Source organism: Macrotis lagotis, chromosome 6, assembly GCF_037893015.1.
Source record: "Macrotis lagotis isolate mMagLag1 chromosome 6, bilby.v1.9.chrom.fasta, whole genome shotgun sequence".
NCBI lineage: Eukaryota > Metazoa > Chordata > Mammalia > Peramelemorphia > Peramelidae > Macrotis > Macrotis lagotis.
This window is the reverse complement of record NC_133663.1, coordinates 62,537,378-62,553,961: the sequence shown is the minus strand read 5'-3', so window position 1 is coordinate 62,553,961 and position 16,584 is coordinate 62,537,378. Positions and strand designations below refer to the sequence as shown.

Genomic DNA, 16,584 nt, shown 5'->3' with positions numbered 1-16,584 from the left:
TAGCCAAGTTGCAGGATTTAAAATAAACTCACACAAATCCTTGGCATTTCTATATATATATATATATATTACAACAAGACATAGCAGCAAGAGTTATAAAGAGGACTTCCATTTAAATTAACTGTAGACAATATAAAACATTGGGAGTCTTCCCATCAAGGTAAATTCAGAATCTATATGAAAACAACTATAAAAAACACTTTTTCACACAAATAAAATCAGATCAAATAATTGGACAAATGTCAATTGCTCTTGGGGAGGCCAAGTTAATATAAAAAAAATGACAATTTTACCAAAATCAAATTACTTATTCAGTGCCATACAAATCAAACTACCAAAAATTACTTTACTGAGCTTGAAAAAATGGAGTCTAAATTCATATGGAGAACAAAAGATCAGAAGATCAAGAGAATTTATGGGGGGAAAATGCAAAGGAAGGTGGCCAAGTCACATCATATATAAAATTATATTATTAATCATCCATCATCAAAACTGATACTGGCTAGGAAAGAAAGTGGTGGATCAGTGGAACAGCAGTAAATGACTATAGTAATCTGCTGTTTGATAAATCCAAAGACTACAGCTTCTGGGATAAGAACTTTTTTTTTTTAGATTTTTTCAAGGCAATGGGGTTAAGTGGCTTGCCCAAGGCCAAGCCCAAGCCACCCCCTCCTAATAATTTTTATCAGAGTAAGTTCTTATGGGGCAGCTAGGTGGCGCAGTGGATAGAGCACCAGCCTTGGAGTCAGGAGTACCTGGATTCAAATCCAGCCTCAGACACTTAACAATTACCTAGCCGTGTGGCCTTGGGCAAGCCACTTAACCCCATTGCCTTGCAAAAAAAACTATTAGGAAAACTGGAAGACAGTATGGCAGAAACTAGACAGAGACAAACATCTCACATCCTATACCAAGATATGGTTGAAATGGGTGCAGGATTTAGACATAAAAGGAATTATTATAAACCAATTGGGAAAAGAAGGAATAGTTTAACTGTCAGATCTATGGAAAGAGCAGCAGCCTATGACCAAAGAGATAGGGAACATTATAAAATGCAAAATGGACAATTTTGATTACATTAATTTTAAAAGTTTTAGCACAAATAAAACCAATACAATCAAGATTAAAAGGAAGACAGTTAAGTTAGGAAAAAATTTTTATATCTAGTGTTTCTGATAAAGGGCTCATTTCTAAAATACATAGAGAAATGAGTCAAATTTATAAGAACACAAGTCATTCCCAAAGGATAGGGAAAGATAATTAGATGAAGAACTCAAAGCTACCTAAAGTCATATGGAGAAATGCTCTAAATCATTATTGATCAGAAAAACGCAAATTAAAACAACTCAAGAGGTACCACTTCACACCCATCAGATTGGCCAAAATGATTAAAAAGGAAAATGATGGGTTTTTTAAGGCTTTTGCAAGGCAATGGGATTAAGTGGCTTGCCAAAGGTCACATGGCTAGGTAATAATTAAGTGTCTGAGGCCGGATTTGAACTCAAGTACTCCTGACTCCAGGGCCGGTGCTCTATCCACCGTGCCACCTAGCCAGCCCTGAAAATGATCAATGTTGAAGGGAATGTGGGAGATAACTGGGACACTGATATGTTGGTAGAGTTATGAATTGAGCCAACCTTTCTGAAGAGAAATTTGGAATTATGCCCAAAAGGCAATAGAAATGTATCGACCCTTTGATCCAGCAACAGCACTACTGAGTCTGTATCCCAAAGACAAGATGAAAAGGGGAAAAATTTCCACATGTACAAAAATATTTATAGCAGTTTTGTTTGTAGTGGTAAAGAATTGGAAAATGAGGGGACGCCCATCAACTGGGGAATGGCTGAACAAATTGTGGTATATGTATGTGATGGAACACTATTGCTCTATAAAAAAAATCAAAAGGGGTAGTGCTTTAGAATAGCTGGAAAGACTTACCTAAACTGATGCTGAGTGAGATGAACAGAACCAGAAGAACATTCTACCCATTAACAACATGGGCTGATGATCCATTGTGAAGGACTTGTTCGTTTCAGCAGCACAATAATCACAGATAATTCTGAAAGACTTGTGATGGAAAATGCCATCCAGATCCAGAGAAGGAACCATGGAGTTTGAATGAAGACCAAAGCTTTATTATCTTCAATTTTTTAAAGTTGTCTTATTTTCAGACTGCTTTTTGTCAGGGGGCAAGGGAGAAGGAAGGAGAGAGGGAGAAAATGTGAGAACGCAAAACCTTCCAAAAAAAAAAATGATTTGCTGAAAAGTATCTTGCATGTAGTTGAAAAAAGAAATATTTTTATTTCTTCATTTATTTTTTTAGAAGGTTTTATGTTTTTTGAGTTTTACAATTTTCCCCCCATTCTTGCTTCCCTCCTCCACTCCCCACAGAAGGCATTCTGTTAGTCTTTACATTGTTTCCATGGTATATGTTGATCTCAGTTGAATGTGATGAGAGAGAAATCATATCCTTAAAGAATGAAGGTAAAGTATAAGAGATGATAAAATTATATAATGAGGTAATGGGGCTTTTTTCCCTGAAATTGAAAGTAATAGTCTTTGGTCTTTGTTCAAACTCCACAGTTCTTTCTCTGGATAGAGATGGTATTCTCTATTGCAGACAGCCCCAAATTGTGTCTGATTGTTGCACTGATGGAATTAGCAAGTCCATCAAGGTTGATCATCACCCCTATGTTGCTGTTAGGGTGTACAGTGTTCTTCTGGTTCTGCTCATCTCACTCAGCATCAGTTCATACAAATGCCTCCAGGCTTCCCTGAATTCCCATCCCTCCTGGTTTCTAATAGAACAATAGTGTTCCATGACATACATATACCACAGTTTGCTAAGCCATTCCCTAATTAAAGGACATTCACTTAATTTCCAATTCTTTGCCACCACAAACAGGGCTGCTATGAATATTTTTGTACAAGTGATGTTTTTATTCTTTTTCATCATCTCTTCAGGGTCTAGATCCAGTAGTGGTATTGCTGGATCAAAGGGTATGCACATTTTTGCTGCCCTTTGGGCATAATTCCAAATTATAAATAAATATTTTTAAAAAGTTGTTGATCTTTTCCCCATAAACCCTGTGTTCTCAAATTCAAACAGACGGTACAAAATTTCTAATTTGGAGCTCCTATAAAAATCATAACTTGTGAAGGTTTGTTTTTAATTTCATGAAGTATCCAAAAAGTTAAAAACTGAAAGAAACTCTACTGTGAATCTAGGCATCAAGCAATCTCAAATCCAACTACAGGGATGTAGAGCCCTGATAACAATGCAGGAAGCTCACCCTACATCTCTGAAGAAATTCCATCACCACAATTAGTTGCAGTTCCTGAAATTTAATTGATGCTCATGGTCTCTAACAATACCATACAGAGTCCAATACTCCTGACTTGAATCCTGAAAAAACAAATTAAAAAACAATTCCTTCAAAGATTTTACCTTTTTTGTATGAATTTTTACAATGTTTTTGAAAAAAAATTTAATGAAAAATTTCATTAATAAAATCAAGTTTAAATTAAAAAAAAATTCAAGATGGGAAAGCTTCCTCTTCATCCTCAATCACAATTCAGCCTTTGGAATCTATAGCTCAATGGTTCTTAACTTTTTTTGGGTATCAGGGTTTCCTTGGATATCTGGTTAAATATATTAATAAGCTCATGTCAGAATCATGTTTTTTACTATCTACAACAGAATACATTAGATTACATCAACTGTGTTGAAACAGTCATAAAAAAGCTTTTTTAAAAGAAGTTCACAGAGGGGCAGCTAGGTGGTGCAGTGGAGAGAGCACTCACCCTGGAGTGTTCAAATCAGACCTCAGACACTTAATAATTGCCTAGCTGTGTGACCTTGGGCAAGTCACTTAACTTCATTGCCTTAAATAAATAAAAATTAAAAAAAAAGTTCATAGACCCCAGGCTAAGAAGCCTTGTGCTGTTTAGCCAAAAGTTCAAACTTATAATTAGTCTTTAAGAACTAAGGGAGAAGGGGCGGCTAGGTGGTGAAGTGGATAAAGCACCAGCCCTGGAGTCAGGAGTACCTGGGTTCAAATCTGGTCTCAGACACTTAATAATTACCTAGCTGTGTGGCCTTGGGCAAGGCATTTAAACCCCTTGCATTGCAAAAAAAAAATGTAAGGGAGAAAGGTCAGAAGCTGGGTTCTGAAACACCAAAAAAAGGTGGAAAAATCCGTATGAAAACAATTTACCTTCATGTCCTTTAAGGGTTGTAATAATTGAAGAAGAGTTCTGTTCAAGCTTTAGCAGAGTGATCTGCCCAGAGTAGTCTCCGATAAAGGCATGTTGAGTATCAAAGTCATATCTGAACACAATTAGTCAAGGATAAGTAATGAATTACTATTCTCAAATTACTTCTTTTAAAATCCCATCGTCCTCTTTGGTCTTAAAGCTGTGCAAAAGAGCAGCTATGTCCAAGATGACAAGAGCAGCGACAAGACACAGAAACAGACCGGTGGGGCTCGGGTTTCTGGGTTCAAGTCAGTGGCAGCCCTCTCCTAGGGCGGGCGCCCAGGTCTGCAAAGTTCCCCCATGATAGGAATAAGCTCTTTGCCCAGGTTCTTTTTTTAATTAAAATCATCCTAGTCCCAATTCAAAAGTGGGGTCTACAGAAAAATTGTCCTGGCCCCTCCCCATGTCCCACCCCAGGATAAAAGTCTTCTCTCTCATATTTCTCCCAGTTCTTTGTCTAGACCTTTCCTTCCTTCCTTCTCTCTCACTCTTCATTCCATCACTGCTAATTATAAGCTACATGCCCTCTTCAGCTGATCAGGAAGCAATTATTAAGGCATGAACAAAGGCCCCCTCTGTTCTAGGTGCTGGGGTAAACACCTGGGCAGACAAAGAAAGGACGACAGTCCCCACTCCTGGGGACCTGGCAGTTGAATGAGGGAAACCAGACCTATAGGGATGAACTGGAGATAATCGATATTCAGTGGCCAGAAGTCAAAAACAACACTTGGAAATATCATTATTTTATGTAACTAGGCTTTCAAAATGGATCCTTGAGAAAGGAGAAAGGATACTGCAGGCAGGAGGCCCAAGAAGTGAAGTAGTGCCTCCCCAGCATACTCCCGCTCCTGGTACACATCCAGCTGACGCACTTGTCGTGACCGGTGCTGATGACCCACTCTGCTCCCACGCAGAAGAGAACGGCCGACACCCGGTTCTGATGAGCTGTGGGTTGGAAAAGGGAATATGGGGTGAGTGTGACTGGAAAGACCATCACCAGACAGAACCCACCACTTCCTAACAGAATAGGGACCTTGGCTTCTCAACCTCAATGTTCCATGGACTTCTTGCCCAAATGAACTTGAGAAGGATGGCAGAGGTTCATGGGGACAGCAAAGACCCTCTGCCTTCCTAATTGTTGCCTCTCATTTCAAATTCCTGAGCACTTGGAATCCCAGAAGCCCTCCAGAATCAACACCCCTACTTTGTATGTGTAGGCCTTGCACATTTCAAGGTTCACCAACACAGTGGGGGTTCAACTGCCTTCTGATTTAAGAAGCAGTCTCATCCATATTCTTTTCCTGAAAAGGGATACGAAGTGACCCCAAAGACAATTAGAATCTATAAAATATTAAAGATCAGTAACACTTTAGTTATATAATTGGAATAATAGATCACTGAAAAAAGAACTAAAATACTACACTGCAAGAGCAATACTCTCTCTATAGAGGGCGATACCTGTAACATTTCTTTCTTCTGAAATAATGTCTCAGCACATGATGGGCATCCTATATATTCTTTTTTTGGGGGGGGAGTTGCAAGGCAATGGGGTTAAATGGCTTGCCCAAGGCCACACAGCTAGGTAATTATTAAGTGTCTGAGGCCACATTTGAACTCAGGTCCTCCTGACTCCAGGGCTGGTGCTCTATCCACTGCGGCACCAAGCTGTCCCTCTGAATATTCTTTTATAAGGACTTTTAACCTGCTTCTCACAGTTTCCTAGTCACCCTTAGATTCTCAAGGTCTCTTCCTATAGAACTACAATAGAACTTGGTATAGTGGTACATATACAGGAAATACTCAATAAATGCTTATTAAATAAAGGAATTCAGAAATATAACTAATAATGATAGCAAGTGACAGACAGAAAAAACTTTTAAAATTATTTTCAGGTGGACAGACTGTACAGTATAATCCTGGGTTAACTGATTAACTTCAGTATATTTTTAGAATTTAGAATGATGTCAGATCTATCTTTTTAAAAAGCATATTGACTTTTAAGATGTGAATAAAAACTGCATTTGGAAAACATGAAAGTGGTATTCCAAATTTCAAAACTGTTTTAAAAAATAAAGTGAATTGTGTATATGGTATTACCTGGGTAGGTCTTAACAAAGTTCATCTTATTAAAATCTTCAGAGACATGAAATTCCTATAATTGAACATAGCAAAAAAGCAAGTCATATTTTTAAACATGTAAAATAATAATAAAGTTCTGGGAAAAAAATGCAAGTGAGACCTATAAAAAGATGGAGGATTTTTGAAGATTAGCTCTATGAATTAAAACTATTTTAGCCAAAAAAAGATCTCAAATTATTATGTCTAATCTGTATCACTTTAGACCACAATTTTCAAACTAAGAGTTCATATATCTTTAGTAGCTTGATGACTTCAACATAGCCATCTTCTGTTATAATCCTCTATTTCATTTTATGCAATTTTAAAAAAATTATTCTGAGAAGAGGTCTATAGGCTTGAACAACATGACGAAAGACATTCACAACACCCAAAAAGTTACGAATCCCAGGCTTGGTGAATAAACCAAGTATCAATAACATTAATTCACTGTATTCTAATGCAGAGAGCTAGTCGGTCTTCTTCGAGTTTCCTTCTCCCTTTTCTATACCATTTCATCGTTCTACTATTTTGACTCAGGATGAATTCTACAAATCACACACTGCTGAGAGCTTTTCTAAAAAAATCTCTTACCCACCCCAATCCCCAAAGGATAAATAACTAGCTAAGTATAAAGTGGTCCATATAGAAACTGGGGAAATGCAACAAGGGAACAGGAGAAGGAAAGCAATGTTCAAATTGTTGGATGCACTTGATCTGTGGATTCTCCACCTCTGGAAGGCACAGCTGGTGAGAGCCACTGATGGACCATATGAGAGGAAACCAACAGAGGAGAATCATATGTTTATACCAAAGAAAAGGGCAAATGCACTAACAATCTACACCACTCACAATAAGAAGACTGTATTAAACTTTGGAAAGTAATTGCTTTTGGTAAAATGTGGGGAGGGGGGAAGCTACTAATTGTGCTGAGTATTTTATGCAGCATAAGGTCGTGCCATAAGAAAGACAAGTGATAATCTGTAATGTTGGTTTACTCACAAAACCTCTCTTCAGGGTTTTTACAAAGGGTGTTTCATAGAGCCTGAGAATGGTTATATACAGGAAAGTAAAAATGCCACCCAGCTTCTTGTAATTCCAAGCACACCATCCTACTGCTTCTTTTTAATGCTCAGTAACTGTATATGTAAGAGGGCTAGGTATCACCCTTACTTTTAACAATGAGGAAACAAAGGCTCTGCCGTCTAACCCTAAAGGATTTATAACTGGATCAGCTCTCCCAGTCTCCCTCAGCAGAGTTTTTCACATCTAACTCATCTTGTGCCCACAGTCCCACCCTCTCATCCCTGGGGCCACGCTCATTAACTTTGACCCAGGTATAGGAAGAGCATAACATATTTATAGGCAAATCAGGGAAACTACAAATTATGATTGTCTCTATGGGAAACTTTGGAACACACCATTCATAAATGGGGACAACTCTGGAATGAATTGAGAATGCTTTTGAAAGCAGCCAGAATTATCTATTAGACAATGATAACTCTGCATTTACTATGTCTAAAAATAAAAAATGCTTAGACCAGAATAAAGAGGAAACTGATATAAATTTCAAGGAGTTTATATTCATTTAATATTCTTAAATTCCCAGTTACCTACCATTATGGCTCCATTATCCTGGCCCACAAATATCCTTCTGCTATCATGATGGTAAGCCATAGTTGAACAAGGAGCTGCCAAAAAAACCCAAGGCCACATTAATAACAGTTATTATTTAAGTAATTTCTCATATGACATATCCCAAACAGTTAAACTCAAGACAAATGTGAAAATACTTAAGAATAATTAACTTCAGACAGTAATAAACTCGTTTTCCCCTTCTGAAGTATGGTAGAGATGCTTCAGAAAACTAAAATGCTTTATGTTTTATTTTTCTATTTTTATCTTTTTTAGATTTTTCAAGGCAATGGGGTTTAAGTGGCTTGCCCAAGGCCACACGGCTAGGTAATGACTAAGTATCTGAGGTCACATTTGAACCCAGGTCCTCCTGACTCCAAGGCCGGTGCTCTATCCACTGTGCCTCCTAGCTGCCCTGTTTATTATGTTTTAAAGAAAACACATGGGCAGCTAGGCAGTGCAGTGGATAGAGCACCGGCCCTGGAGTCAGGAGGACCTGAGTTCAAATGTGGCCTCAGACACTTAATTACCCAGCCGTGTGGCCTTGGGCAAGTCACTTAGCCCTACTGCCTTGCGAAAACAGAAAAAAAAACACAACAAAGCACACAGTTGTGCAATACAATTTTTTTTTTTTTTTTTTTTGGTTCAAGTTGCAAATCTGAAAGCTATTTCTGCCATGGAAACTGACAGTATTGCAAAAACATGTTTGAAGATTTGGTCATTTCCAGATTTGGTGAGAACAATCTTAAATGTGTCCTGAGGACAGATGGTGACCAACTACATGATGCTGTCGAGTGGCAACCCAGCATCAGAGACGTTGTGAGATCAAATAAAGCACTGCGTCCACCTTAAAGTCCTAGGCAAATGGCAGGCGTTGTGGTTGTGATTGCTTTCATTATTATTAAATGGGAGGTGACAAAGAGTTGGAATTTAGATATTTTCTAGTTTTGCACTCAAAGAGAAGAATTCCTTTAGTTTTTTTTTGCAAGGCAATGGGGTTAAGTGACTTGTCCAAGGTCACACACCTAAGTATTAAGTGTCTGAGACTGCATCTGAACTCAGGACCTCCTGGCTCCAGAGCTGGGGCTCTTTTCACTGCACCATATAGCTGCCCCCTAGTGCTTAGATTTTTAAAAATAACTTAGTGGCCTTAACAGAAAAGCAATTATTTATTAGTAAATAATTGGTTGAAAGTTGTTTGTTTCAGTTGTTTTTATCAGCAGAAAAGTTGCAGGTGAATATGCCCCCCAAAAAGCAAGCCCCATCCAACATCTGCCACACTGGGGGACGGCGGTGTGATCTTTGTCAGCTAACAAGAATGACTTTGGGTCTAGCCAAGCTGGTCTGTTGATGGACTCAGATCTGCTAGATGGTCAATGAGCAATTTTTTTAGCAGATCTCTCTCTGTCTCTTTAATAAATTTACTTATTTTTCCAGCTACATGTAAAGGTAGATTTCCACAGTGATTTTTCTGCAAGGTACTGACAGTGGGCAACCAGATCCAGGGCCCTACATACTTCTTGGTGGGCATTGGACCTTGCTCTCCCAAGGAGCCAAGGTCAAACCCTTTGGGTCAAACTGCTACTGATGGAGCGAGGGACTGGCACAAAGGGAGAAGAGGTGATGGTGGCTGTGGCTGGAAGGGAGCCAGAGGGGAGCAGGGCAAGCACCCCAGCAGGAGCCCAGAGGGGCAAGCATGAGGGCTGAGGTCACTGCATCTCAGGGAATGTGTGGAGGAGAGAAGCAGCCTGGGCAGCAGCTTAGATGGTGCAGTGAGTAGAGCACTGGCCCTGATAGGAGGACCTGAGTTCAAATCTGACCTCAGACACTTAATAATTGCCTAGCTGTGTGACCCTGGGCAAGCCACTTAACCTCAACACCTTAAATAAATAAAAATTAAAAAAGAACATGAAGGGAAGCAGCCTGGAAAGGCAGGGAGGGAGGAGGAGAGGGAAGGTATCAGGACCCCTGCAATGGGCTTGACACAGATCTCTTCATTCTAACTCACGATCCTCGCGCCTGGAGGGAGGTGCCCTGAGGCAGATGACAGTGGAGTGACTTGGCCAGGGTCCCATGGTAGGACTCAGGTGTTCTGACTCCAGGGACCCCGCCCCCAGCCGTCTCTTATGGAGGGGGCCAAATTAGGAAGCATTTCAGTCCCAAAGGAACAGAGGACTGAAATGGTCAGACTTGCTCTTATCAATCTGACCTGTGGTCAGTGTGCATTCCCTATTGCTATTTTATAAAAGCAAGGAATTACTAAGCTACAGGTATATATAAATGGAACTGCCAGTGAAGTACAACATCAATGTTTGTGAAATTCCTGTATAGAAAGGGGTCCCTGACATCCTTCTGGGCCCTGAGAAATTCCTCAGAAATATAACTTTGGCTAGGCACCTTTGGGTCTGAAAATAATCTGATAGGACCCAAGGGGTCATGGATATACCATAAAATTGTCTAAAGATTTACAAAGCCCCCTTGTTAGCCTAATTATCTTGCTTTATCTGTAAGATTCCTACTTCCTCCCAGGACTGTCTTCTCTTCCCCAGATGCAGCTGGAACCGTAAGATAGTAAAGTTCACTCCCTCAAACCTGTGGGAAGCCTGTGAATAAGTGACTCCCTCCATCTCAGGAAACGTGTTCAGACATAACACAGAGACCCTGACCCTTTCCCACTCTGTCCAGCCCCCTATCTATACTGAGCCATATATATGTTTATATATGTTTGTATTAGTATAACAAGACAATATATCTAACTGCTCTCTTTGCTTCTGTATCCTGCTTGCTCTCAGTACCTCCCCCTCAAAACACTATAAAAACCCTATACCCTGAACACTCAGATACTGTCTGATTTAGGTACTCTTCATCCCCGGGCAGTCCCCGGGAATATTAAAGATCTCCAAACTTATTAAATTCTGGTCTCCATCTCACTCTTTGGGTACAACACCAGGATGGAAAGAGTATTGAACTAGCAGTCAGGAGAGACCCAGGTTCAAGTCCTGCTTCATTCCTTGCTAACCACTGCCCTCTGGAGACTAGTCTTCCTTCCCCTTGATACAAAGGGGTCCTAAGAACCCCTCCAGGATCATTAGGAGGATCAGATGGAACAAGGCATAGAAAACACTCTGCTGAACTTCAATTTATAAGACAGGACTGCCGCTACAAGAATGACCCTGTTCCTGGGAGCAGAGTGGGAAGAACAAGTCAAACTCCTCCCCTCGGGGCGGCTCCTCAAGGCTGACTGCCAGCTGTCAAGGGCTCCCTCCAAAGCATAGTGGGCAGAGGTGAGGTGCATTGGACTGATGAGGCCGGGCTTGGCTCTGGGATCCCCAAGAGCCTTAACCGCATTTTCTGTGAGGCTGCAGGGCCAGTATCGGGCTGGGGATCTACTTTCAGGCTCCTGCTGCTTCTCACAGTTGTCACAATGATGTTCCATGGCACAGAGAAGGCATTTTGGGAGGGACAGAGCTTTAAACAGAGACATAAGAGATGGCCCTGGGGGCTCGCCCAGCAGAGTCAAAGGAGGCACCCCCGAAAGGCTGCCGCCACTGGGCCTGGGCCTCCTGCCGTCAGATGGAAGGAAGGACCAGGAAAGCTCCTGGGGTTGCCCTGGAAACCAGGTAGGACTTGCAGCATTCCCAGAAGAGCCAGGGGTCTAGCTGGAGAAGTGGGGGGGGGCAAGTCTTGCTTTTCTTTCCCAGAAGGCTTGCTTCTACTCATGGATCACAAATAACAGGGCCCAGATAAGGAGCTGGCTGCCTGCAACTCCAAGCCCCCCCACCCCAAGATAAGGAGCTGGCCATCTGCCACCCCCCCAGGATCCTGGTCCAATCTCAGCGATGTGGGTACATCTTCCTGACCTGTCTCATCATCATTCGGATGAGGGTATGAGATTAGCTGGTTGAACCCCTCCAGGCCTAAACCTAGGACCCTGTGAAAACCTAAACGCCTCACACAAGAAATGGTGGAAGAGAGAGAAGGTGTCTGCTCAGAGGGGAGACCAGAGGAAATGTTGCAAGGGTCCTTCACCTAACCATCTGGAATCACTCCCAAGAGCTCAACTCCAAGACTCGGAGTCCCACCAGGTAACCCTCCCTGCATTACAGGGGAGGCCTGTACAAAGGTGGGTCGGTGGGGAGAGCAGCAGACCTGGCCCCAGACACCAACTAGCAGGGTACTTGGGAGAAGTATCAGTTTCTCCAAGAGTCAGTTGGGTGCTTTAGATGTTGCCAACAAGATTGGAATCATCTAAACTGTCCAGCTGCCCTGCTTCTTCACCCACAATAAAAGTTTTCCAGGAAAAAAAAAAGTCAATTAGGGAGAAAAACAGCACTTACCTCGGAGGGTAGTGGGAGGATTGAAGGAGATAACTTAGTGTCAGGATGGACTGAGCTCTCTATAAATATTGCTTTCCTTCTTTTTTTTTTTTCAGGTTTTTTTTGCAAGGCAATGGGGTTAAGTGGCTTTCCCCAGACCACACAGCTAGGTAATTATTAAGTGACTGAGCTCACATTTGAACTCAGGTACTCCTGATTCCAGGGCCAGTGCTCTATCCACTGCATTACCTAGCCACCCCTAAATATTGCTTTTTATTATACATCCTAAATATAAAACTACCCTAACATCACTCCCAAAACAGCCCTCACAAAGAAGCCAAACGACAAGGCATCTGGCCTCTGTGCCTGTTCCCTTCAGCACTGACTGCCTTGCCTCTTGCTGGCCTGGTCCTTGGCTGCTCTCAGGACCAGCATCTCCTGCTCCAGCCGTTTTTGTGGACCCCTCCACCAAAGTGTGGACACGGAGGGGCTAGGGCTCTGTAGTCTCTGAAACCTGGGATGAAGCTTTTAGCTTAACAGGTCTAATGCCCCTCACCCCTAAACAGATGGGAGGGTGCTCCATGACTCTGGCTCCTTCCAGTCAAACCTTCCGTCCCAGATCAGGGAAGTCGGAGATGGCCCGAGGACCCTTGTGCTGCCCAGTGACGGGCAGTGCCATGTCCAGTTTGACTTCTCAATTAAAGAGTGCAGAAGAGAGGTATCCCCTGCCAATGCCCTGCACTCGCCTTGGATCCCCAATAATGAAGTTGACTTACATGCCATTGTGTGATAAATGCTGGGCCAGTACTGACCGCTGTCTCGCTTCAGCCATACCCGGATCGTCCTGTAGAGACAGGAAAGAAGGTGAGTCTAGACTGACACTGCCCAGAACAGTCTCATCTTTTTTTTTTTAGGGTTTTTTTTTTGCAAGGCAAATGGGGTTAAATGGCTTGCCCAAGGCCACACAGCTAGGTAATTATTAAGTGTCTGAGGCCGAATTTGAACTCAGGTACTCCTGACTCCAGGGCCAGTGCTCTATCCACTACATCACCTAGCTGCCCCTCAGCTCTTTCTGATCTAGAAAACCCTTGAGGAGGAGGAAAGGGGAGGGGGTGGAGTCCTTGAATGCCACACCATGAAACTTGACCAGTTTCTAGTACCTAAGACATGACTGTAAAGGTGTCTGGGCCATGGTGGTGCCTAATCCACACTAGCTGACTCTCCACTGTCCCTTTCTTGCCTTCCTCAAAGGGTACATTAGAGAATGATGAGACATAAAGATACAGAACATCCCCAAAACAACACACTTGTATTTCCTGCTTGTACCAAACCAAGAGGGATGTTTTTTGGGGTCATCTTTCAGCATAAAAAGAATGACTTTTTTCCAAGTTTTAATATTCTGGAATCTGATGATTAAACTTGTGTTCCCACCATGAATGCTCTTCTACTCTCAGAAAATAGTCTGGTATAATGAAAACGCTGAAATGAACATCCAGGAATCTGACCATTTTATTATCTGTGTGAGCCACAGAACCAGAGCAGGAAGGAAGGAATAACAAAAACAACAACTTATAGTTGAGAAAGTGTGACTGTACAGACAACAAAGAAGACCACGGGATTTAATCAGGGCTGACCCCAGCCATTCAAGCCAGCCCAAGTTCCTAAAATGTGATGTCTGTGATTTCATCAGCATAATGTTGTCAACAGTGTCATCTGCTCCATCCACCTTTTTATGAGGATAATGTATGATAAAAAAAATGGAGAATATCAATGCAATTAAAACCCTAGGAATTCCAAATTCAACACAGTCCCTTTTTTAAGGACTATGATTTAGGAGAGTGGGCCAGGAACCCGACTAACGCCCATCTCTAAGAAACTGTTCCAGATCTGTAAAAGGAAGATAAAGATACCTGCACCACCTACCTCAATGGAGTGAACAATGTCTGTGAAGGCAGGCTAAGAATCCTAACCAAACTATGGTAGAACAACTGTGTGTGTGGATTCCGTGTCCTGAATGGAGTCTATACTGATGATATATTATCACATTTATTTCCCTGGATGTGGAGATATGAATACACACATAAATCTGTATGTGTATATGATGATAACATTTGTCCTTCCTTCTCAAAGAAGACCCTGACATCAGGGAGGTGATGCCATGACAAGCACATGACTTGGGCTTGAGTGAGGGGGTGCTGTGCTAAGTCACCAGCCTCACTTTCTCCTCCAGAACCATCTGGGTCCAGTGGCCAGATAGGGATCAGGACTATTGGAAATGGTCCTGGATGGAAGGCAATCAGGGTTAAGTGACTTGCCCAAGGTCACACAGCCAGTAAGTGTCTGAGGAAGGATTTGCACTCTGGTCCTCCTGATTCAGGGCTAGTGCTCTACCCACTGCACCATCTAGCTGTCCTTACTTATGTTGACATTATATGTTTTATATAGATACACACATATCAGCCGTAATTCTAAGGGATAAGTAAAACTGATTTTTCCTCTAATCTCTCATGAAGAAACACCAATCTGAACTGTGTGGGTTGTGGATGTCCATAAGCTGAGAAATAACAAGTTAAGAACATTAGTTGTCAAAGTTCAATCAAAACATCTACAAAGTATTCCTAAAATGTGATGAAAGTAGCTGACTGGATAGACGATAGTTTTTTATGGTAACACTTAGCCCACGATAATGTTTTCCTGACCAAGGGGCATGCAGATAAAGCCAATCCCAGAGCGGGCCTCGGGTTTGCTGAGGCTCCCCGGGCACAGGCATTCCCAGAGTCTACGCCAGAAGCCCAAGGAAGCCTGCCTGAAGAGCGTCTGACTCCCTGTTCTAACTCTGGGGTCGTTAGGCAATGCCCTTTAATCAGGTTTCCTGAATAAACCGATACACTCTTGAGACTGACCGATGGCAACAGCCTTAACAAGACACATACACACTGACACACGTGTATACACACATGCACACACATAAAAACAAGCACAGACACACGTACACACACACATACATACATAGACACATGCAGTATGTGAAAATAAAGGAAGAGACTGAAAGACAGAGGCCACCAAAGTCCACCACCTCTGAATGGTGCTTCTACTAAAGTCTGGATGCTCATGTAACAGAGATGCTCCCAGGGGATCTCCTGTAAATCCACAAACTTCATTTCTAGGTCCAAAGGACTCCTCTAGGACTGCAGTGAAGGCAACCTCTCTGCTTCTAAGGCACTAACTCAGCTCTGCTCCTGCAGCTTCAAAAAGAAGGTCCCGATGCCTGATCCAGGGGTCTCAGGCTCAGCCTGGGCAGCTGGTCTCTCGGTAAAAATTATAGCAGATTATCTAATCTCATGGAGTTAGAGAAGTTTTTAGAGATTCTGGGCATCAGTAAGAGATTCAGACAGTTAAGCACAGTATTCTAAGAAAATATACCAAGAAACACTATTTTATAAGTTTTTTTCTTCCCTATATAATTTGGTTTCTAAAATGAAAGACAAGCTAAAAACCCAACTAACTTCTTGACTCCTCTCCCCCAGCCCCGTCATTCTCTGAACCAGACGGCTTCTTTGCCAAACCCAGCTCGGGGAGGATCAGCCTCTAACAGAATGAGGGTCTCAACTGCTTTCAGTCTCTGTCCCATGGCTTTCAGTGAACCTTTCTAAAGCTTCTAATAAAATAGCTCAACAACAAAGATTAAAAAACAACAAATTTACAGAGAACATAGCTATTAGTGCAACTAAACAAAATACTTCAAAGCTCATTTAAGAGTGAAACTAGAGGGGCAGCTAGGTGGCGTAGTGGATAAAGCACTGGCCCTGGAGTCAGGAGTACCTGGGTTCAAAACCAACCTCAGACACTTAATAATTACCTAGCCGTGTGGCCTTGGCCAAGCCACTTAACCCCATTGCCTTGAAAAATCCAAAAAAAAAAAAAAAGTGAAACTAGAAACACAAGAAAGAAAAAAAAAGATCCACAAAGACTTTTATAACAAACTCTTTTTCTCCCCAAATTACAATGAATTGCTGCATCTTCACCCCAAATATATTGTATGAAGAATTTAAAATGTTCCTTCAGAATATGCAGAAAACCTACATACTAGGGCCAACAGAAGTTTGAAGGGATTTTGTTCCACTGAGGAATTAGTTCTCAAGATAGAGAGGAGGAAATAAACACTTCTTCAACCCTTACTATACCCAAAGGGGGGGGGGGGGCACAAGACACAGGTGAGCTTCTTCTCTCTGCAAGGGTCATGACATCCCCCACATACACA

The 16,584-nt window shown here is 41.9% G+C and overlaps 1 protein-coding gene across 1 annotated transcript in view; it reads right to left on the bottom strand.

Annotated features, from left to right (window-relative positions):
- Positions 1 to 16,584, bottom strand: part of WDFY1 (WD repeat and FYVE domain containing 1) — a 67,147-nt gene that overhangs the window by 22,604 nt on the left and 27,959 nt on the right. Inside the window, exons 2-6 of the mRNA XM_074191265.1 lie at positions 13,100 to 13,167; positions 7,990 to 8,063; positions 6,355 to 6,409; positions 5,052 to 5,202; positions 4,218 to 4,330 (exon numbers count right to left, since the gene is read on the bottom strand). Of these exons, the coding sequence (XP_074047366.1) occupies positions 4,218 to 4,330; positions 5,052 to 5,202; positions 6,355 to 6,409; positions 7,990 to 8,063; positions 13,100 to 13,167 (461 nt within the window). The remainder of the gene's footprint in view (positions 1 to 4,217; positions 4,331 to 5,051; positions 5,203 to 6,354; positions 6,410 to 7,989; positions 8,064 to 13,099; positions 13,168 to 16,584) is intronic.